Source organism: Malania oleifera, chromosome 7 (genome assembly GCF_029873635.1).
Source record: "Malania oleifera isolate guangnan ecotype guangnan chromosome 7, ASM2987363v1, whole genome shotgun sequence".
In the NCBI taxonomy this organism is placed as follows: domain Eukaryota; kingdom Viridiplantae; phylum Streptophyta; class Magnoliopsida; order Santalales; family Ximeniaceae; genus Malania; species Malania oleifera.
Window position 1 is genome coordinate 105,432,523 of NC_080423.1, and position 24,098 is coordinate 105,456,620.

The following is a 24,098-nucleotide window of genomic DNA, read 5'->3' on the forward strand; positions in this document are numbered from 1 at the left end:
CGTGTAAAGGGCCGGGTCGTTACATATTACAACTCAACCAATTATTGTTTTCAAAAGTTGTCATGTAGCTTATAATCCACTTTTGCTCGTGTGCCTTATTGTTTAATATAATGTGATTCAAAATCGATTAGCTCAAGATATTTTTATTGGATATACATTGAATAATAAAGTACGAAAAGTATTCAATAAAAAACTTTGGTTGTGAAGAACTTATATATGCTTGTTAAATTTATTGAAACTAAAATTTCTCAAAGTAAAATATATAAAGAAGAAGAAATTGTGATAATAAATTAAGAAATGCAGAAAGGCCATGTTGAAAATTAGTAGTTTGAGATAATCTCTTAGACAACTACTTAGAAGACGTCTCAAATAACTCCTATCTAAATAAAGTGAGTAACTTAATTATTTATTAAATCAAATTATATATAATCTTCGCTCAAGTATCCAATCTCGATCCTCTTTTAAAAATTATTGTGAAAATTGTGCTTTTATTTCTAAAATTGAACCTAAAGCCATAGGTGGAATTACCATGCTTGTAGAAAATTTATAATTTTCACCTGCTGATAAATTCTTTTTTTCTTTGCTGATTTTTTGTTCATCAAATTATTTTGAAGATTCTTAAAAATTATTCATCCCAAAAATTATACTAGATGAGCATTTAAAGTTTCTTAAAAGCTATTATACCCACAAAATATTTTTATTCAATTTTTAATAATCCAAATTTTCATAAGAACGTCTCTTATCTTCACATTAGCAATTTTTAAATCTTTTGCAAGTAGCTTTTTTTTTTTTTTTTCTTCTAATTTTTTTCGTTGATCTTCTTAAGATACATAACTTCAAAGATCAATCCTTCAGATTTTTGTTGTTCTTGTTAGTTGATAATTACTTTTAAAGAAAAAAGACATTAACCTCTCTTAAGGTTTGTCAAAAAAATACTAACTTCCCTTAAAATTTTTAAAATTTTAGGAGCCTCTCTTGAGGTTTCAAGAATTCTAAGAGTCTTCTTGAGATTTGTTTTTTTTTTTTAAAGGGTAGCACTTCCATTTATTTATTGATAAACTCTCACTTTTGGCGGAGGAATACCATGGCTATAAGACAATCAATGGGAGAAATAAAAGACAAAACTATGAAGGCCCCCCAACAACCAGCCAAAACAGGATTATTAGTCCAAACAAAACAAACCTCTTCTCGAGGTTTGTCAAAAAGATAAAAACCTTTTTATATTTTACAAAAAGACAAATCTTTTAAAGAGTTTTTTGTGTCTTTTTTACAAACCTTAAGGGGGTTTGTGATATTTTTGAAATTTCTAGAGAGATCAATAATTTTTAAACCTCAGGGGTGGTCTCTATCTTTTTGTCAAACCTAGGTGAGTTTTTTTTATTCTTACTTCTATTGTTGTTATTGTTAGTTTGTTTTTTTCATAGTAATAATAATATTATTACTATTATTGTTGTTGTCGTTAGCATTATATTATTATTATTATTATTATTGATGATGATGACACGATTAAAATACAACCAATTTGTGTGTGTGAGTGTCTTTTTTAGTAAGACACTAACCTTGGATGAAATTTAAAAAATTTCAAAGACTTCTACCAAAGTTTTAAATATTTAAAAAACCTCCCTTAAAATTTGTCAAAAAGACACAAGCATTTTATTGTATTGCAAAAAGAAAAGTCTCTTGAGAAAAAGTTTATCTTTTTGACAAACCTTAAGGAAGATTTATATCATTTTTAAAATTTTAAGTGAAGCTTGAGAGGAAGTCCCTCTCTTTTTATCAGAAAGAGTGACTTTTTTTTTTTCAACCTTTATTATTAAGGGTCTTCACCTTTAAAAAAAAAAAAATAGAATTAAGAATGAAATTGTAATTCCTACCAAACGAAGGCAAAATCACCTTCCCAAAATGTGAAAATTAACTTGTCCAAATGCGATTCTACCATTAATTCGTACAAACCAAACATAAAAATAAAAATTAACCTCATGTTTGAAGATCTTGGATTTGAAACTGTATTAAATTTAAATAATGATGCATAAAATTTTATTGAAATTTATTCAAATTCAAGGTCCAAAATTTATGTTTCTAAACACTATTTAAAATTAAAATTTAAATTTTACCGCTGTAATTCTAGAACCCAAACAAGGCGTAATACTCAACGGTGGCGGTGGGTCAGCTCCGTACTCAACAGCTAGCTTCTAGATACACGGGGCTATTCAATTCCAACATCCTTTGCCGAAGAAACAGTTGGTCTCATTACATGCTCATTTAATTTCCCCCACACCCATCCAACTCTCACCCAACTACCCTTTTCATCTCTCCTCCCAAATTTATTCAATCTCACCACCACCTCTCTATTCACGCCTAAGAACTTAAATCCAGAGTCCAACCAAATCCATCCAACACAATAATGTGTACCCTCAATTGAAAACATATTCTCAGATCATAAAGCCACCACGTCCTCTTTATTTCCATCTCTATGAAACAACCCAGAAGTCCTTGCTTGAAAACAATGGCATGCTTGTGAATTCAGTAAGATGAGGCATATATATTGCAACAAATGAGTTTTTGAACAGAGCTGGCAGACTTCGAACCAAACAATGGCTTCTTCTTCTTCTCTCTCTGTATCGCTCTCTTCTCCATTCATCCTCATCACCATCACCACCTTTGTCATGTTTACATTTCCGTTGTCTTCTGCTGCTTCCTCCTTCAAGAAGATCTACGCCTTTGGTGATTCGTATACGGACACCGGCAACACTCACTCAACCACCGGCCCAAACTCCTTTGTCCATGTATCGAGGCCTCCATATGGCAACACCTTCTTCCACCACCCCACCAACAGGTACTCAGATGGAAGGCTTGTGATTGACTTCGTAGCTGAATCCCTCTCACTTCCCTACTTGCCACCCTACCTTAATCGCAAAGCCGATGTATCCCACGGGGTGAACTTTGCTGTTGCTGGGTCCACAGCGATCAAACATGAGTTCTTTGTCAAGAATAACCTCACTCTAAACATAACTCCGGAGTCACTCCAAACTCAGCTCATTTGGTTCAACAAGTTCTTGGAGGGTCAAGGCTGCAGGGGCCCAACGACAACACGCCAGTGCTCAGCAGTTTTTGATGATGCATTGATCTGGGTTGGCGAAATCGGAGCCAATGATTATGCTTACACCATAGGGTCCTCAGTACCTGGCACTACCATTCAGGAGCTGGCAATCGAAAGTGTTACTGGGTTTTTAGAGGTAATAACCTCACTCAAAAGCTTTCTCAGCCTTGCTTGGCAGAAATAATCACAAAATCAAAAACTCAAAACCTATTTTCAGGGGAACTGACTCAGCTTTCGTTACAAATGTTCTTACCTTTCTGCAGACAATGCTGATGAAGGGTGCAAAGTACTTTGTTGTCCAGGGTCTGCCGGCAACGGGATGCCTGCCCTTGGCTATGATACTGGCTGCTGATAATGACAGAGATGACATTGGTTGCGCTGCCAGTGCAAACAAACAGAGCTACAGCCACAACGTAGTCCTGCAAGCCAAGCTGCACGATCTGAGGAGACAATTCCCCCATTCTGTTATTGCCTATGCCGATTTCTGGAATGTCTATCACATGGTCATGAAGGGTGCTGGCAAGTATGGCTTCAGGGAGCCCTTCAAGGCATGCTGTGGATCTGGCGGTGGGCCCTATAACTTTGCTGTGTATGCTGCGTGCGGCTCGCCCAGTTCAAGCTCCTGCGCAAATCCTTCCCAATACATCAATTGGGATGGAGTTCACCTGACTGAAGCCATGTATAAAGTTATTGCCGATTCAATCCTCCAAGGGTCGTTCTGTCACCCTCCATTTGAGTACTTGTTGAGCAGAAAAGGGCATCTGGGATCAAGTGTTCACCACTGATAAGTTTCAGCAGTTGACTGTTGTCATTCCTCTGTCAAGTTGATCCGGTAGTTTAAAACATAGGTGTATCAATAACTCACATAATATTTTGTAATGCTGAAGCTTTGCTCGAGATTTTTCCTCTTCAGATTTAGAACATAAATGAAGAACTGTGAGGAAGTTTATTGGGAAACTAGTTTTATCATCCAAACTAGGTTAGTAGAATGGTTTTTTTGTCATGAATATACAATAAACGATGGGAACCAGAAAAGGCCAAGAGTGGCATGACTGACTGAAACAAAATGATCAAGATGAAGTGCTAGAAGATTTTGAAAGAAGCAAATTGAAGCACATATTCCCCAGATAATCCTCAGCAGAAGAGAAAACCATATGATAATGAGGGGTTGTAAACTATTAATCCCCATATAACAGCTTTCCCATTCCCAATTAATTTCAATGCACAAACCAAACCTAACATTAGGGTATAAATCACATAGAATCAGTCCTGTAAATTCAACAGACAAAGTAGCTATCCTGAATAAGCAGATACTGTAACAGAATATAAAACAAAATCATTTGCTAAAATTATAGAATTGCCTCCTATGGAATGTTTTTCCAATAAATATGGACTTCTTCAAAATCATGCTAAGCGATTCAATCATTCTAAAGCGACAGAAACCTCAGAACAAATGCATGGGAAAACGCAGCAATATATTAGTCTATGTTGCCATCTTTTTTGGTCTGAATTCAGGCTACATGTACATCCAAACAATAGGAGGAAAGCAAACTCCTAAAGCATGCTGATCAAAATGCCAGTTAGGACAGAGAGTTTGCACAGCTAGCAATCAATCTGCAGCCATATTGCATTTATGAAAGAGATGCTGTATATTACTGTTATAATCCCCTGTCTATGAGCTTCCTCATACAATATACCAACTGGCCATAGTGATAAGTACTTCGAACTCCTGTCATTAACACTGAATATAAACCTTGGATCAGATATAACTGAAAATTTTCAATGTCCCATATCCAAGCCAAGGTCAATCCGTGAAATATAGTCTGCAGTTCAGTGGCTAAAGAAGAAGATATCCCTACTCCAAATGCGAGGACAGACTGCCAGTCCCTCATTGTCTGATCAAACCTCCAACTGAAGCTTCACCTGTGTTCATCTTTGATGCCCATCAGTACTTAGTTTAACCCATTTGGGCTTTGTCCTTGCCATTATCACTGAGATTCTTGCACTGCCAGATCAAAAAGCCAAATTATGTTTTGTGGATCTGAATCTGTCTTCGAGGTTAAAAAACAATCTGCCAATTTAGTCATTTCCATAATCACCATACAGCCAAAAGACACATCCCATCAAACCCCTCTCTGAAGATCTGCATCAGAAGATAAATGTCATTAAGCCAGTCCCAAACCCCTAATGCTGAGAAATGCATCCATTCCTTGTCTGACATTACCTTCATCCAGAAGCTTGAAGCAATTGGACAATCTCATAAGCCACGGAGGGTGTGTTTCTTTGTTCGTAACTACTAACCCCAGAGCAAGAGATTGGAAGCCATACCTCTTATGGAGTTGGTTGGAAACCTTGCCTTTCCAACCAGCCGCAGAAAAGTACAAACTCATTGTGGTCTGTTCACCTTCCAAATCTTTCTATACAGGCTACTATGGCCATCATATTTCAAATCCATCATTGATTCATGGGCTGCTTTAACTGAAAAAAAACTGTTATCTTTTCCATTCCAAGCAGCAACTTCTTCATATTCCATTTCACTAAAAGCAGGGATGGCAGCAATTTTTCTCCAAATCTGCTTAAGGTGGCAGATACTTATACCATCCCCACCCAGTTTTAGCATTCTACTAATCTTCTACTTTCCTCAATAAAAATCAACAGTATCAAGGTTACATTCTTTGCAAAAACTGATGTTTCTGATTGTTATTGACAATCAATGCAAGCAGTAAAGCGCTAAAAAAAAAATAAAAAAATAAAAATTCAACAATCACCGGAAGAAGTTGTCACCAAGCAGCTCATGGTTGCAGAATAGGTCACGGTTTGCTGAAGAGAATTGTGAAACAGTATGTACAGACAGAATAAACATTTCTTTAAATCAACAATTCTTTAGCTGTGCATGAACATAGTATCATGAATTTGTGCTCACATTATTTACCAGGAAATGGAAGCTAAAACCTAAGCCAACAATAGGCTGTACAAGAACATAATGTCATAAAGTCATGATCATTGGGAGTGCAATATCATACTACTAGGACCTTCGACACTTAAAGTTTGTGAATTAGACTCCTGCAGCAAGATGAATGCCATACATAGGCTACTCAGAAGATTCTGGCCCATTTTCCTTCTTGTTTGAGGTAATCCCAAATATAAAAATCCTAAAAAGTAACATTTAAATTTTTTTTTTAAAAAAAAGTGAACTGGCAGAGTGTCAACACCTTCATACTTGTGTCAAATTAGCTATAGATTTGTTGTGCAACTAGGGCAGTAAATACAATGTCCACATGGTATCCGTTAGCACTTGTGAAATAATGAATGTCAAATCTGCACCCAAATCAAGAACACATTACTGTGGCTTTCTCATCAATAAAATTTTTATTCTCATCTAAATTTCATAGCCAACTTACATCAGTCGAGCTTCTCATAATGTAACAAAGAACAGCAAAGAACATCATACAGACTTGTGTGATCCCCAATTCTTCATTTTGATATTTTTCAAAGCTTGATATACGTTGTTGGCCCACAACCTAACATCTTAAGCTTTCAACTAAAGTGGTGATTGAACATAGTACCAGAGTTGTGGTTTATAGGAGGTCTTGGGTTCTAGTCTTGTTGCCCACCTTTGCTATGTGATGGTTAATAATTATCTTATTCCTAGTAAAGGGTGTTGCTTATTGTTTGTTTATGTATCCACGTGCAATCGGGCTGCACATGCAGGAGAGTTTTGAAGCATGGTATAAATCTTCCCCAAGACTTTTCCTCTTCTTTCTTCTCATCTTCTAATCACCTACTCAACTTCACATGCTAAATTTAATATTCAACAAATATTATATAAAAAGAATTTTGTATTGGTACAAAAAAGAGGGATCATATTATTACTTATTTGGTCTCTTACACCGAGCATATACATCATTCTGCACAAATATCATGCAGACTGTAACTCAGGAACTCAAGGTGAAAACTTGCCCTGCTCAATTTACATCAATGGCTGGCATTTCCCTCCTTATGTACATCATTGCTCCATCTTCCCTAGATCAGATTAAGTATTCATGTGATGGTTAATAATTATCTTATTCCTAATAAAGCGTGTTGCTTATCGTTTGGTTATCTATTCACGTGCAAACGGGCTGCACATGCCGGAGAGTTTTAAAGCCTGATATAAATACTCCCAACAGACTTTTCTTTTCTTCTCTTCTTCTAATCCCTAACTTTACAACTTCACATGCTAAATTTAATATTCAACAAATATAATATAAAGAGAATTTCATGTTGGTATAAAAATAAGGATCATATTATTACTTATTTGGTCTCTTATACCAAGCATATACATCATTCTGCAAAAATATCATGCAGAATGTAACTCAGAAACTCAAGGTGAAAACCTTACCCACTCAATTTACATCAATGGCTGGCATTTCCCTCTTTCTGTACATCATTGCTCCATCTTCCCTAGATCAGATCAAGTATTCATAATACATTAGAAAAAGAGCATCAGGAATATCTTTAGGTAGGCTGTTTATATAGAGAAAAAAGCGTAAAATGTCTTCCTTTGATACAGTTTCCATGTCAACCACATCACTCCTGCAGGGGAGAACCCACAAGTCCCCAGAATTTACTTTCTTTAGACTGCCCCTACAAAATGGGCATGATTCCGACCTCATGTTCCTGCATCATAAAAACAGCCCAAAAATACACAATTGAGAAATAAAACCAGTCTCCATTATCAATAAAAGTTAAATCCAGTAAAGGATACATGGAATTTTATTTACCAGTCATGGTAGCAGTTGATGCACATTGCATGACAACAATTAGGCAACACTATCTTGGTGCCGGGCTCCATGCAGATGCCACATTCATCTTCCCTCTCCAAATCCACATCTGAAAGCTTCTTCTTTTCCTGTAGTCTCTTCTTGGCAGCAAGCTCAAGGCAGTGATCTTCCTCTTGAGTTTTATCGAGCATTGATGAGTTACCATGGAGACGCTGAAGAGATGGTAATATCACAGCTGCAATTGGGAATGTACAAATACAATAGTTACAAAAACATATGAAATGGAAAGCCTTCCATTCTGTATTCTATAATATTTGCAAACACATGTTTTTTTTTTTCATCTGTAATAAAACATCTGAAGGCATAAATCATTCTTTTAGGACAAAATGGTTTTAAAATACTGGAACAACGGTGCAATTAAAATGCATTTATCATAGAAAATAATAAAGAATTAAAACATCAAATGTTGAAAACCTAACTGCCATTATGAATGGAATGAAACCGATTGAATATGATTATGTGAAATGAGAAACAAAATAGAATCAATGCAAATCCTATGCAAAAAAGAAAGCAAGGTTTTTCATTTCTGTGTAAGGCTAGCCTATTCACATATAAAACTCCAATTAGAAAGCAATCAAAAAATGCAGCAGTATACAAACCATAGAATTCCCTTATTGTTGCTTTCCTTCCATGTGATGAGGCAGTAGGTCTCCCATTTGGGCATACCTATATGAATGATTTAATCAAACAACAGGTTTCATCTATAAAAATGATCCCTCCCACAAAAAAGGAACAAAAATTCAATTTTAAAATTAGAAATGCATAAGCAGTCAAAGAAATTGACCTTGTACACTCTTATGTGGAAGAGGTTTAAAAAACTAGGAAGTAGACATGTGCATGAGCAATCCATCCACTGGAACAAAAATAGAAAGATGGGTGCCAAATGCTTGCAAACCAACTTCATTTGAAGACAAGTACCACCCTTGGCTTTTGAAATAGAAGCTGCCCTGCAAACATTATGCAAACTTAAACAAGGTAATATCACACACACACATATTAGTCAAACACCAGCAGAATCTTCCATCTGAGTCTTATAAATGCAAAAACTCTTAGTAAAATTGCCATGAAAATTGATTCTATGCCAAGTAAATTGCCAGTACACAATAAAGTAAGAAATGAACACATTCACTATAAGTTGTGCCTATGATAAGATAAGAGGACATTTGAGATAATTTGGGCCCCTGCAATGTAGATCAAATATCGTTCCAATATGAAAGAGTGATTTAATTGACATTAGAGGCCATATGAGTGGAAAGGGTAGAATGGGAACCTAGGTAGTAATCAGAGATCAACAGTGCTCCAACTTTCTCTCAGTATTTTTCTAAATCATGCACAACGGTGAAAAAGGATTCATTTTAGGATTCAGATGGGTAAGGACAGACACTGCACTAAGCTATTGAAACTGTGAATTCAGTGCAATCTTGAGATAGAATGAATTCGAAATGGTAAGGCCTGACATTGCACTCAGCTCTTGAGACCACAGACTCAATGCAAACCACAATAGTAATATTATCAAGTGTAGGCCGCATGTGGAAAAAGCTAAAATCAAATAAATCCTTGAGGAGAGCCAACCTCTTCCATGAAGGCATCTAGAAAAAGTAAATAATAAAGGGAGAATGTACCCAAACTGAATTTACATGAATCATAAAAATTAAACGCCCCCTGTTAAAAAAATATATTTTATTTATTTATTTATTGTGGCTTTTATCACAGTCGTTGGATCGTCTCTAAATCCAACGGTTGTGTGGTGTCATATATATGTTTGTAAGCCATGGGAAAAAGAGTGTATTGCTTGTCATTTTGTGCAAGGAGAGCTAGAGGGAGCTTTCTCTCTAGGAAGATTTTTCCTTCACTGGTTTGATAGGTGAAGAGGTGTATAGGGGATCTGGGATCGTGGAGAGAGTCTGATAAGATCTTGTACTGTCATCGTTTCATAGTGGATTTTTCTCCAGGTGCACGCTCCGTGGACATAGGCAATCTTGCCGAACCACATAAAATCTCTCGTCTACATTTTTTCTATGAATGTTCTTTGTGCTATTTATTTTGTTGATCGGAAGATTAAAATCGTTGCGCGTCAACAAGTGGTATCAGAGCACAATATCGATTTGGTGGAGATCTGATAGATCAGATCAGATCGAAAGAAATTTTTTGGATAGTTTTTTTGTGGGAGTGCTCAAGATCAGAGCGGTTCGTTCAGATCGGATTGAGGTACGCGGATTCAGATTAGGTGCCAGAAAATTAGTTCATAATTTTTTCAATTGAAGGAGGATCATTTTTCAATTGAAGGTGTGAAAAAAAAAATTCAAAAGAAAAAAAAAATTTCGCGGATGAAGAACAATGCCAGAATTGGGTGACAGACCTGGATTCAAAATTGGGTCGGGTACGGAACGCAACGGGTTGACATGCGAGTCAAGAGGCTAGGTTGCGGGTCAGATCCAAACGAAACCCGCCGGGTCAAGGCGCGGGTCAGCATCTGCGTCGGCTAGAACACGTGCGGGTCGCATGTGTAGTGGATCAGGGATTCGAGTCGAGCAGAATGGGTCGGGTCGAGGCGTGGATCCTCCCCGTGGAGCGCTAACGTCACGCTGACGTCATCCTGACAGGTGCTGACGTTAGAGGAGAGAGAAAAAAAAAGGGAGAACGGAAAATTTTTTTTTTAAATGGCGAGTACTTCAACGGCCAAGTTCGAGGTGGAGCCTTTTAATGGAAAAAATAATTTCAATTTGTGGCAAAGCATTGTGAAGGATGTGTTGGTCCAACAGGGACTGATTAAGGCACTGTATGGGAAAGACAAGAAACTAGAGACCATGTCAAATGATCAATGGGAGGAGTTGGAAATGAAAGCGGTAAGTACCATTCATTTAAGTTTAACTCCAAAAATTAAATACAGTGTGTTGAATGAAACATCACCAGCTGAGCTTTGGAAAAAAATGGAGAATATTTATATGTCCAAGTCCTTAATTAATAGACTATATTTGAAGAAATATTTGTATTAGTTGAGGATGACTGAGGATACAGAAGTCAGAGACCACCTCAATTATTTCAATAAAATAATCACACAGTTGCTGAGTTATGAGGTAAAAATTGAGGAGGAAGATAAAGCACTAATTCTATTGTATTCGCTTCCCAATTCACTTGATACTTTGAAAACCACACTACTGCTAGGTAAGGAGACTCTTACAGTTGATGAGGTGACTACTGCCATTCTGGAGAGTAAGAATTTTCACAAACCAGATTATCCAGGACACGGAGAAAGGTTGGTGGCTAAGGGTGACTCTAGCCAACAGTAGGGCAGGAGTTCTAGCAGGGGTAATTGGAATCGAGAGAAATCTCGATCCAAGTCCAGGGGTAAGAATGGGAACTCGAGGAGTGACTGTTTTTATTGTGAGAAAGAAGGACATATGAAGAAGGACTCTCTAAAGAGGAAAAGAGATTTAGAGGAAAAGAATAGGAAGAAGACTGAACAAGCTACTGTAGTAGAGAGCAGTTCATCAGTTTTTGATGGGGATCTTTTGCCTGTTACTATAGGTTCCAGTTACTTAGCCAATACCTGGACTTTGGATTCGGCATGCTCATATCATATGTGTCCATACAGGGACTGGTTTGACTCCTATGAACCAATCTTTGGAGGGACGGTATTGATAGGTAATGATACTTCCTGTGGTATTCTTGGTATTGGAACGATCAGAATCTGGATGTTTGATGGTGTGGTTAGAACCATCAGGGATGTGAGGTGTGTTCCAGATCTGAAAAAGAATCTGATTTCCCTGGGATCTTTGGATAGTAATGGTTTCTTTTTTTCAATTAGGGATGATGTGCTGAAAGTGGCTAGAGGTTCATTGGCAATAATGAAGGATCATCTGAGGATCAATTTGTACACTCTGGTGGGTAGCACAGTGACAGGTGGAGCTGTAGCTAGTACCTCTTCAGATACAAATACAGATGATACTACTCTGTAGCATATGAGGCTAGGTCACATGAGTGAGCGTGGTTTGCAGGAGTTGCACAGGCGGAACTTATTGGGAGGTAATTCTTGTTGTAAGCTTAAGTTTTGTAAAAACTGTTTGTTTGGTAAACAGCGCAGGGTGAGTTTTAGAACAGGAAAGCATGCGAGCAAGGAGGTGCTGGAGTACATTCATTCAAATGCATAGGGTCTAGTACAGGTACAGTCTCACAGTGGTGCTATTTATTTTGTCTCATTTATTGATGACTTTTCCAAAAAAGTTTGGGTGTATTTTCTGAAGCATAGGAGTGAGGTATTCATTAAGTTCAGAGAATGGAAAACTCAGGTAGAGAAACAAACTGGGAAACAAGTGAAGTTTCTGAGATCTGACAATGGACTAGAGTACAAAAATAGCCAATTAATTGACTTTTGTAAGGAAGAGGAGATCGCTAGGCACTATACAGTTCCACATGGGCCACAGCAGAATGGGGTGGTTGAAAGGATGAACAGAACATTACTAGAGAGGGCAAGATGTATGAAGATTCAGGCCAATCTGCCTAAGTCATTCTGGACAGAAGCAGTGAGTATGGCATGCTACCTGGTAAACAGGTCTCCTTCTGTAGCTATTGACGCAAAGATTCCTAAGGAGGTATGGACAGGTAAGCCAGTAGATTACTCTGTGTTGAGAATATTTGGTTGTCCATCGTATGTGCATGTGCAGGAAACAGGAAAGATCAAAGTTGGACTCTAAGTCCAAACCGTGCGTATTTCTTGGGTTTCCAAGAAGGAGTGAAGGATACCGGTTGTGGGACCCTATAGCACAGAAGGTGGTCATTAGCAGAGATGTGGTCTTTGATGAGGAAGCCATGTTGAAGGAGAATGCTGATAAGAAGATGGAGTCTGATTCAGCAGAAGTACCTATTCAGGTGGAGCTGGACAGTATTCAGAATTCAAGTATGGGTAATACTCAGACTACTGTTGTTGATTCTGTTGCACAGGATACAGCAAGACAGGCTACAGTTCCTCAGGAAATTCCTCAGACAGGTGATAGACATGAGCCTACAAGGCTAACCACCGGCATAGAAAGGAGGAATGTTAAGCCTCCAGACAGGTATGGGTTTGAGGACTTAGTTGCATTTGCTCTGATTACTAGTAGTGGAGATCCTTCTGATTTTCAGGAAGTAGTTCAGAGTTCTGAACGAGATAGTTGGCTTGGAGCCATGGTTGAGGAGATGGAGTCTCTTCATAAGTATAACACTTGGGTGTTGGTTCAAAAGCCCAAGGACAGGAAGCTGATTGGTTGTAAGTGGGTTTTCAAAAAGAAAGAACCTACTTCAGAATCAGAAGGGATAAAATATAAGGTCAGGTTAGTAACAAAAGGATACAAACAGGAAGAAGATAGAGATTATAATGAAATATTTTCTCCTATTGTTAAGCATGCTATTATTAGATCCTTGTTAGCATTGGTTGCCATGCATGATTTAGATCTGGAACAGATGGATGTAAAGACAGCTTTCCTTCATGGTGAGTTGGAGGAAGTTATCTTTATGGAGCAACCGGAGGGGTTTGTGGAACAAGGTAAAGAACACCTGGTATGTAAGTTGAATAAGTCTCTTTATGGTTTAAAACAATCCCCTAGGCAATGGTATAAGAGGTTTGATTCTTATATGTTGAGGATTGTGCATGTTAGAAGCAGTTATGATAGTTGTGTTTACTTCAGATTGCTTAACAGTGGTGTATATGTGATCCTTATGCTATATGTGGATGACATGTTGATTGTCTCTAACAATACTGATGAGTTGAATGTGTTGAAAGCCAGGTTATAGGATGAGTTTGAGATGAAGGATCTTGGTGCAGCTAAAAAGATCCTTAGCATGGAAATCAGGAGGGACAGACAACAAAAAAAGTTGTGGTTGTCACAAGGTAAGTATATTGAGAAGGTGTTGGAAAGGTTTAATATGTATAAGGCTAAACCGGTAAGTACACCTCTAGCTGCTCATTTTCAATTGTCTGCTAAACTGTGTCCTTCTACTAATGAGGATAAGTTGGATACGGCTAGTGTGCCTTATGCCAGTGCAGTAGGGAGTCTGATGTATGCTATGGTATGTAGTAGACCAGACTTGTCATATGCAGTTAGTTTGGTAAGCAAATATATGGCTAATCCAGGTAGAATGCATTGGAATGCAATGAAATGGATTTTCAGATATTTGCGTGGCACTTCTGATTATGGTATCTTGTTTGAAAGTACTGATGATTGAAATGTTCAGGATTATGTGGACTCCGATTATGCAGGTGATTTGGATAAGAGGAGGTCTACTTCTGGCTTCATTTTTACCATCGCTGGTGGTTCCATTAGTTGGAAGGCTATGTTGCAACGTACTACAGCTTTGTCTACTACAGAAGCTGAATACATAGCTTTGACAGAGGCAGGTAAGGAGGCTTTGTGGTTAACTGGACTGATTCAGGAACTGGGTGTTATGCAGGATAGGTTACACGTATTCTGTGATAATCAGAGTGTGATCCACTTGGCAAGGAATCAGGTCTACCACTCTCGCACGAAGCACATTGACGTGCAGTACCATGCAGTTAGAGGTTGGGTTGAAAGTGGTAAGTTCCAGTTATTGAAGATCCACACAAACGAAAATGCTGCAGATATGCTCACAAAGCCTGTTACATTAGCTAAGTTCAAGCGTTATCGGGACTTAGTTAATGTAGTCTCCTGTTGATTGTTGACAGAGCAACCCAGAGCGTGAGAATGGAATGTTGTGCTTGGCTGTGATTAAAAGCCAAGGTAGAGATTGTTAAAAAAATATGTTTTATTTATTTATTTATTTATTGTGGCTTTTATCACAGCCACTGGATCATCTCTAAATCCAACAGTTGTATGGTGTCATATATATGTTTGTAACCCATGGGAAAAAGAGTGTATTGCTTGTCATTTTGTGCAAGGAGAGCTAGAGGGGGCTTTCTCTCTAGGAAAATTTTTTCTTCACTAGTTTGACAGGTGAAGGGGTGTACAGGGATCGTCTCTAAATCCAACGGTTGTATGGTGTCATATATATGTTTGTAACCTATGGGAAAAAGAGTGTATTGCTTGTCATTTTGTGCAAGGAGAGCTAGAGGGGGCTTTCTCTCTAGGAAAATTTTTTCTTCACTAGTTTGACAGGTGAAGGGGTGTACAGGGGATCTGGGATCAGGAAAAGTTTGATCAGATCTTATACTGCTATCGTTTCATAGTGGATTTTTCTCCAGGTGCACACTCCGTGAACATAGGCAATCTTGCCAAGCTAAGTAAAATCTCTCGTCTACATTTTTTCTGTGAATGTTCTTTGTGATATTTATTTTGTTGATCGGAAAATTAAAATCATTGCGCGTCAACAGCACCAAAATAAAAATGATCATGCATTATATATTCTGTTGAATAGCTTGATATCTGCTCTTCCACCTCTCTTCAGCTTTTAGTTGAAGTGGTAATCTAACATGGTATTAGAGCTTTGGCACTAGGAGGTCTGAGGTCCTGGATTATAGTGCAGTTTATTATGCTTGTGATCATTTACCAATTCAAGTTTATTTGTTTGCGCTGCTTCACAGGAGAGACAGGGTTGCATAACAAAATCATCTTCAAAAAGCAGATACCCTTCCCAGCAAAGAGATAATAAGAATAAAAAAATTATACCCAGCAAAGAAATAACAAGAATTAATAAGTACATTAAATTAGCAAAGTGGAAATGCAAAAACCCATCTCAATGTGTGACAAAATCTATTAACCACAAAGCAGATTTCTTCTGAATTTCACAAAATCTGAATTTTTACATAGAAGATCAAATAAACCCAAAAACATAAGTCAACATTAAGGGCAATTTTGTTTACAAAAAGAGAAGTACATATATTAAAGTAGAAAGACAGAAACGCGAAAACCCATTACACTACATGACGAAATCTAATCTTCGAAAAAGAAGATATCTTCTGAATTTCACGAAGTTTGAATTTACAAAGCAAAAAGAAAGAAAAAAAAAAAAGAACATATATTAAAATAGAATGGTGGAAAACAGAGAAGCCCATTACATTGCATGAAAAAATCTAATCTTTCCAAGAAACAGATATATTCTGAATTCCATAAAATCTGAATTCACATAGCAACTCATATAAAACCAAAAGCACGAGTTAACATTAAGAAGAAAATAACATAATCTGCCCAAAACCGAAAACCCATTACAATGCATGGCAAAATCAAACCTCCCATAGAGCAGATACCTTCGAATTCCAAACAATCTGAATTTACACAGCGAATCAAACAAACCCAATTCAAAAAAATTCAAAAAAGCCCGAGAGAGAGGCAGAGAGGGAGAGAGTGAGAGAGTGCTCACAGCACATTGGCGTGCTGCATATCTGCCTCCAAAACCTTGAGGGACTCCTGGTAAGACGAAGACCCAGAAAGCTTATAATCCATAACCCCTTAACTCTCCACTGTGAGTGATTGTTATGGAGGACGAAGATGAGGCCGAAAACCAAACAACAAAACAGTAAAGTAATCACAAGCAGAGCCCAAGCGTAGGAGGGCGGGTATCTGTTTTATATTTATACAAGACAAAACCTCTCTCTCTCTCTCTCTCTCTCTCTCTCTCTGGGCCAAGTAAAAATTTCAATTTTGTTGACCAATTGGAAAGGTTCTCTCATGGAGAAAATATTGAGACTTGGTTTCACACTTATTGTGTATCTCTCAACAACTAACAAGAAGATATTTGAATTTTTCATGGTTTGGACTTGGTATTTGGTTAAGCTTTTTTATTTTAAATTCAAGTTTTAAATTTCAAGGGTAGTTTTATCCTCTATATTGTTGATAAAATCAAGAGTATATATCTACTTTAATAAAAAAAATCTTAATGTTAAAATTTTAAAAACTTTTTGAGCTTCCATTATGTTTTCAATTTCTTATTATCTTATAAAAAAATAATAAATTTAAAAATATGAAACAGATACGATTCCAATCAGTATTTTATATTGAGATAAATCATTAACAACTTGTTTGAAACTTGAAAAATATTATGGAAAGGAAAGGAAAATAGAGAGGATTTCAGTTTTTCATCTTTGATTATCAAGAAAAGTGAGAAAGAAAATAAAAATGATACCAAATCAATGAACAAATTTTAATTTTACATATCCTTAACTTTTAGTTTTTGTTAATTTTTAATCATACTGAAATTATTTTTTTATTTTTAATGATATTTGATATATAGGGAAAATATAATGAAAAATAAATTTCCTTCTTATTTTTTTTTTCAAGTAAAATCCTTAATCGAAACTAACCCTAGGAAAGATAATTTTATGTGAAATTTGTGGGTTTGGTGATAGATATGGTAATTATTGGTTCATTAATTTAATTCTTTGGCAAGTTGAAAGGAAATATCAAATATACATAATCATTAATAAAATTTCTTCTTATCCAAAAAAAAAAATTTTTTAGTTATTTTGAAATTTGAATCCATGAGTCATAATTATATTTTCGTACCAGTGTCACATTAGGGGTTCGCATATTTTTAATTTAGTCCTTAAAAATTTAAATACCTTCCGTTGTAATTTAATTAATTAATATTAAATTATAATATAAGATTTGTGGATAAGTTAGCAGATTAGAAAAAAGTGTGCCTAAATAAAATATATATAAAAAAATTTAAAGTGTTCGAGCGGAGTATGACAATTATCGAGATTTCTCTTTTACTTTATGATATTTAACTAGTGGTGAACGTATGTCAAAACAGATTTTGTAAATTAAAAAAAATTAAATATGTTGATGGATAGAAAATTATTACTTGTCACTTCATATCGCACTGCATATTTAATTAAATAATTAATTATAAAATAATGCAATGATATTTTATGTAGTAAAAAATCATGGATGATTAGTAGTTGTGGGTAGCTTGGAATTTCGACTTAGACAAGCCTTCCAAACCATCTAGCCAAATCAGGAAACAAAATGATCGACTAAAATTTCCTCTTGATAAAACACGAATTGACCTTCATATGTAAACGAATCTAAGACCTTTGTTGTTGAATAGAAAGTGAACGACCTTTGAAATGTTCTCCGATCACGACCACCTGAAAAGAAAGTAAGTATGAACGGCTTGAAGGATAATACAATTTGTTCAAGATATTGAGATGATAATATAGTTTGTTTAAGATATATTACAATTTAATTAGTCTTAAATACATTTTCATAATGAATTTAAAATATATCAAGATTACAATTGGGCTATTCAAGTCATATTTAGTTAATTAATTTGGATCATTTCAAGTTACTTAAGCTATTAGGATTGTATCGTATTTGTTGGCAGTTTGAATTTGAATTTTTTTATTATTAAAAATAGAATTTGATCGATGCCAACATTATGAGGATTTTTTTTTCACATTATAAAATCATTTTAAAAAAAAAAAAATAACTCTCTCTCCCTCTCTCTCTCTCTCTCTCTCTCTCCCTAGGATGGTTCATGAAGATTCTTGATGCTTGTAGTCTAATTTTTGAATTCTTAAAAAATTATATATCTAAAAATGGAATGCTATTTTCATGAAAATTTAAATTATTAAAGTAATAGAAGAAGTATATTGTGGAAATACATAACAAATCCTTAGAAAATTCTAATAAGTCATTATTTCAAATATATATATATATATATATATATATATGAAAATTTTTGATTTAAAAATACATGAGAATGAAAAAAATTTGGAATCGTGCAGGAATAAATAAAAAAAACCTATAAAATTATAACTTTATATTAGTTTTCATATGCAATTTTAATGTATAAATTAAATGACTAAATATATCTTAAAATCAAACACAGTGTTAAGAATTGCAAAGTAAAATTTTAATTCATATTTTTACAGATTAAAATTATAAAATATTCAATATAAATGAGGAAAATAACTTAAATTTATATTAATTAATTAATCCTAGTTCATTTGATTCAAATAATTTGTCCATTGTTATGTTAGAAACAATTCACTCAACTTGGCCGAAAAGGTGGGCCGATTCTTAGTCTGATCAATTTGATTATTATTTTTTCTTATTTTTTTAGTTATTTTGATATTTGAATTCGTAATTGTAATCATGTTTTAGTACGAGTGTTATGTTAGCGATCTCGATATTATTAATTTAGTCCTTGAAATCACATACTAATATAATATATATAAAATTATTTATATTAGTATCATTTTATAGTTGACCCCAACTATCGTAGCTTCATGATTATTAAAATAAGTAGTAGAATTTTTTTTTTTCACTTTTTGATAACTCAAAATTCCAACTTAGACAAACTCTTATAATTTTTTTTCTAATAAATTAAAATTTTGTTTTCATATAGAATCAAACTCAATATCTCATACTACTTAAAAACCTTAGATGACATTGTATACTATACTTTATTGAGGTGGGGTCCGTGAGGATGGTAATATAGTTATTCAAAATAAATTTAAAATTTATTGTAAATTATTTTTTAATGGCAAGTTGCAATTCAATTAGTTAAAAATATTTTCATAATGATTTTGAAATGTGTTGGAATTATAATTGGGCTATCCCAAGTCATGTTTGGTTGGTTAATTTGGATTATCTCAAGTTATTTAAGTCTTTAAGATTATATTATATTTGTTAACAGTTTGAATTAATTTTTCTTAGGTCAAAATTGAATAGTTCGATACATGACAGTTAATAGGAGTTTTCTTTTCACATTATAAAATTAATTAAATAAAAATAACTCTCTCTCTCTCTCTCTCTCTAACAGTTCATGAAAATTCCCGATACTTCAATTTCTAAATTCTTAAAAATTATATATCTGAAATTGGGTTGTCATTTTAATGAAAATTTAAATTATTAAAGGAATACATGAAAGCATATTGTGGAAATACATAAGAAACTATTAAAAATTTCTAATAAGTCATTATTTTAAGAAAATTAAAACATATGAAAATATTTATAAATTTCTAATGAATCAGAAAAAAAATCCTATAAAAGTACAAGACAACATTGGATGTCATATGCAATTTCAATATGCAAATTAGATGAATAAATACATCTTAAAATAAATAAGTAATAGTTTAATATTTTTTAAATTTAAATAGCTTGTTGAACATAGTGTCAAAAACTACAAATTGAATTTTAATTAATTCATACTTTATGAATTAAAATTATATAAAATTTAATGTTAATGCAAAAATAATAATTTAAATTTATATTGAATAGCTTATCCTGGTTTATTTGATTCAGATGGGTTCATTTGATTCAGAAAAGTTGTTGATTTTTTTAATATTTTATTCATTCATATTAGAAATGATATGCTCAACTTGGTCCAAAAAATAGGCCAGTTCTCATTATGAGTAGTTGAACAAGTCTATCTTCAAAAGACTAATTAAAAATAGTAAAGATGTTTATTTATTTAATAATTGATGATAAAGTAATCACTATACTTAGATGCAAAGATGAAAAGGAGGGGAAAAACTATTCTTATACATTTGAAAGTTCTAATTTCCTTCTTTTTATTTTGAATGTTATCTAAACATTAAGGCAAATCTTCATGATGAATTAATTTATAAATTATTAACATTAGATATTCAAACAAAGAATTATAACATAGATTCAAGATCATCAAATTTAGAAATGATTTATAGAGTTTATTACAAAATAACAACTTCAATAATTTTTCCAAATGCAATAAAAGAAAGTCCAAAAGGAGAAACTCTTTTATTACAAGCTAATAATGAAAAAACCTCGTTGGTATCCCAACCAAAGAAACTTCTTTGGCATGAGATTCAAACTGGGGAAAAATGGAAGTTTAACAATCTTAATGGAAATTCCGACGAAAAAATTAGAAGTGTTCAAAAGACAAATGCTACAAGTATTACCCAAGATCAATCTGGAAATGTCAAAATTAATTTTCAATCTTTATTCACAAGAAGTAGAAGTGTTGGTCAATCCTCGAGATCAAACATAACAGAAGACTTACAAAGAAAAAATATCTCAAGTGTTTATACTGAACCTAATAGATATTACAAATTTAAAGGAATTAATTTTGAGCCAGAAGTTCCTCAAGGTTATTATTCTGAAGAATCAAATTCACCAACAATATCTTAAACTTTAGATGAAGAACAAAGAGAAGCTTTAAGAGAAGAAAGTCAAAGAAGAAATTTATTAACAATAAAGTTTGAACCAAATATGGAAGTCTTAAGAGAAGATTATAAGCATAAATTAAATAAGAAAAATAGAGTTGAATTTTTTGAAAAATACAATAAGGAAGAAAGAGAAAAAATAAGAGAAGAATGGTTAAAGGAAATGCAAAAAATCCAAAGAAATATTTTATTTTTTACTTATGAAAAGAAAAGACAAGAAGATAATGTTATTCATAATAATAAGTGGAAATGATTAGACAATAATTATGTATCATCCACACATCCACCAAAAGATTCGTTCAAAATTCCATGCAAAGAAACAGAAGTTACTGCATCACCTTATAAAAAATTAAGAATACTAACAATGAATTTGATTAATTGGTTAGCCAAAATAATTACACCAATCAAATGTTACAATTACTTGCTAGTCAAAATACAAGAATAAAAAATCTTTTAGATGAAAGATTAGAAGTCAAAATTAATAGTGTTTATGAAAAAAGAGAATCAAGTAAAATCAATAAGCAACAACCTTTATTCAAACCCTTCTCAATACCTGATATAGATTTCAAATTTGATTCCAAAGAACATAAAATTGTGGGAAAAATTGAAGAAATGTTTAAAAAATGCAATCTTAATGTCCTTAATAAAAAAGAAGCTATCCATAACTTAAAAAAAATTTTAAAGAAGAAAATTATGAGGTTAATAAAATAAACAACAATCATTGGAAAAATAGAAGTCAAAAAATTTATTACAAAATGCCAACTTTTCCAAGTCGATTATTTGAAGATGAACCATAAAAGAAGAAATAAGTTTTAGTGGAGGATCATTGTATGAACGGAACGTTGATGGTTTCATTGAATATCAATTTATCAAAATTGTTCAACAAATGACATTAGCAGCAGCAGCCTACAAATATAGTGATAAAAAGACTTCAGAAATTACCATTGTAGAATTATTAGTTCAAGACTTTAATGGATCATTAAGATCATGGTGCGATAATTATCTTAATATGAAAAGACAGAAATTTATGGAGCAGTCAAAATAAAAGAAGAAAATGGTCAACCCACTCAACTTAGCGATGTTGTTTCAGCATTATTATGGACAATTTTAAAAGCTTTTGATGGAGAGCCAAATGATTTGGTTGAAAAGAATAGTGTCATCCTTGTCAATCTCACTTATCCAAAATTATCAGATTTTTCATGGTACAAAGATATTTTTCTTGCAAAAGTTTTACGTAGACCGAATGGAAGAAATGGTTTTTCAAAAGAAAAATTTAGAGGAACATTACCAAAATTATTTGCTCAAAAAGTTCGTGATAGACTCAAAGATACTGTAGGAATAGATTATTATAAGTGTCATTAATCATGAAGGATTAAGACTTTATAATGAATTAAAAATACAATCTCAAATGAAAAGTGAATTCAAAAGAAACAAGGGAGAACTAGGAGACTTTTGTACTCAATATGGGTATGAGAAGATCCAAACCCCTTCAAAAGGACATAAACATCATAAAAGATTTCATAAGAAAACATTTAAAAGGTATTACAAGAATAATGACAAAGAATATTACAAAAAGAAGAAGAAGAAATATTCAAATCCTTCTAAAAATTATAAAGGAAAACAAAAATATAAAGACAAAAAGGAAGTTACTTGTTACAAATGTGGAAAGAAGGGTCATTATGCAAAAGATTGCAGAGTCAAACAATAAATAAAAGAATTAAATTGTGGAGAAGAACTTAAAAAGAAAATGATTTCATTAATCATAAGTAGTTCACCAGAATCTGAAATAGTTGAATCTTCATCTGAGTCAGAAGAAGTTATTCAAAATATTCAAGAAACTTCATCAGAATACTCAAGGTCTTCATCAGAAGAAGAAGTTTGTAATGAAGAAGTTGGATTTTGTCTTTGTGACCAATGTACAATAAAATAAATGTCATTACAAAGGAAAGTGAAAATATGCTTGAAATGATTGAATACATTGAAGATCCAAAAATAAGGAGCAAATATTTAGCAAAATTAAAGGAAAGATTAACCTTAATCAAAAATACCAGAAATTAAAGAAGGTTATAATCTTGCAAAGATAATCAAAAGATAGAAATGAAAGACAATAAGAAGGACCAACCTACTACACAAGATTTACAGAGAGAAGTAAATAATACAAAAAAAGAAATGAATAAAATTCAAATTGAAATGAATAATTTAAACATGAAAGTCAAAATTTTAGAAAAAGGAAAAGCAAAAGTTGAGGTTATTGAATCATAAGATGTTTATACACAACCAGATTTAGAAAAGGAAATTTTCCTTAGATACTTGTCAAAAGTCAACATTCATAAATGGTATACAGAAGTTAAAATTGTTATTAACAAAATATTTGTTTTAGTTGCCTGTGCTCTTTTAGATATAGATGCGGATATGAATTGTGTTCAAGAAGGATTAATACCAACAACTTACTATGAAAAAACAAATACTCAACTTTATGGTGCCAATAACTCAAAATTACGCATAGATTACAAAATCACAGATGTTCATGTATGTAACAAAGAAATATGTCTCAAAACAAGCTTCATACTTGTCAAAAATATTGAACAAGAAATTATGCTTGGAACACCATTTTTTACGTTAATATATCCATTTCAAGTTGATGAACAAGGTATTCATACAAAAATTGGTGGCCAAGAAGTTACATTCGAATTCATAGAAAAAATGAAAGAAAAAAAAGTTAATACTTTAAAAGATATGGCAATCAAAAGGATTAATTTAATCAAACAGAAAAGAAAACATATTAAGCAATTATCAAAAGAAATTCATCATAAAAGAATTGAACAAAGAATTCAAACCCAGAGGTCAAAAGTAAAATTGATCAATTTAAAGAAAAATTAGAGAAGAAAGTTTGCTCAAATTTACCTAATGCATTTTGGTCAAGAAAGAAGTATATGGTAAGATTACCATATGTAAAAGATTTTACTGAAGACAAAATACTTATTAAAGCAAGACCTATACAAATGAATCTTCAAAAGACTAATTAAAAATAGTAAAGATGTTTATTTACGAGTGAAATTTGTATACAATAATGAAT

At 33.5% G+C, this 24,098-nt stretch overlaps 2 protein-coding genes across 3 annotated transcripts; one reads left to right on the forward strand and one right to left on the reverse strand.

Annotated features, from left to right (window-relative positions):
* The first annotated feature begins 2,015 nt into the window (after positions 1-2,015).
* Positions 2,016-4,057, forward strand: LOC131159484 (GDSL esterase/lipase At3g48460). Its single transcript, XM_058114434.1, has 2 exons — positions 2,016-3,236; positions 3,364-4,057. Exons 1-2 carry the CDS (start codon positions 2,595-2,597, stop codon positions 3,883-3,885), a joined length of 1,164 nt encoding a protein of 387 aa, XP_057970417.1. The 5' UTR covers positions 2,016-2,594; the 3' UTR covers positions 3,886-4,057.
* Positions 4,058-7,363: 3,306 nt separating this feature from the next.
* Positions 7,364-16,427, reverse strand: LOC131159494 (E3 ubiquitin-protein ligase AIRP2-like). Of its 2 annotated transcripts, none has more exons than XM_058114450.1 (5): positions 16,234-16,427; positions 8,708-8,870; positions 8,523-8,589; positions 7,864-8,098; positions 7,364-7,759 (listed from the first exon to the last, which is right to left on the reverse strand). In XM_058114450.1, the coding sequence occupies exons 1-5, from the start codon at positions 16,314-16,316 to the stop codon at positions 7,549-7,551; spliced, it is 759 nt and encodes a 252-aa protein (XP_057970433.1). In that variant the 5' UTR covers positions 16,317-16,427; the 3' UTR covers positions 7,364-7,548. The 2 variants fall into 2 exon arrangements, with proteins under 2 accessions (XP_057970433.1, XP_057970432.1); XM_058114449.1 differs by having other exon boundaries at positions 8,708-8,888; positions 16,234-16,413.
* Between the last annotated feature and the right edge of the window lie 7,671 nt (positions 16,428-24,098).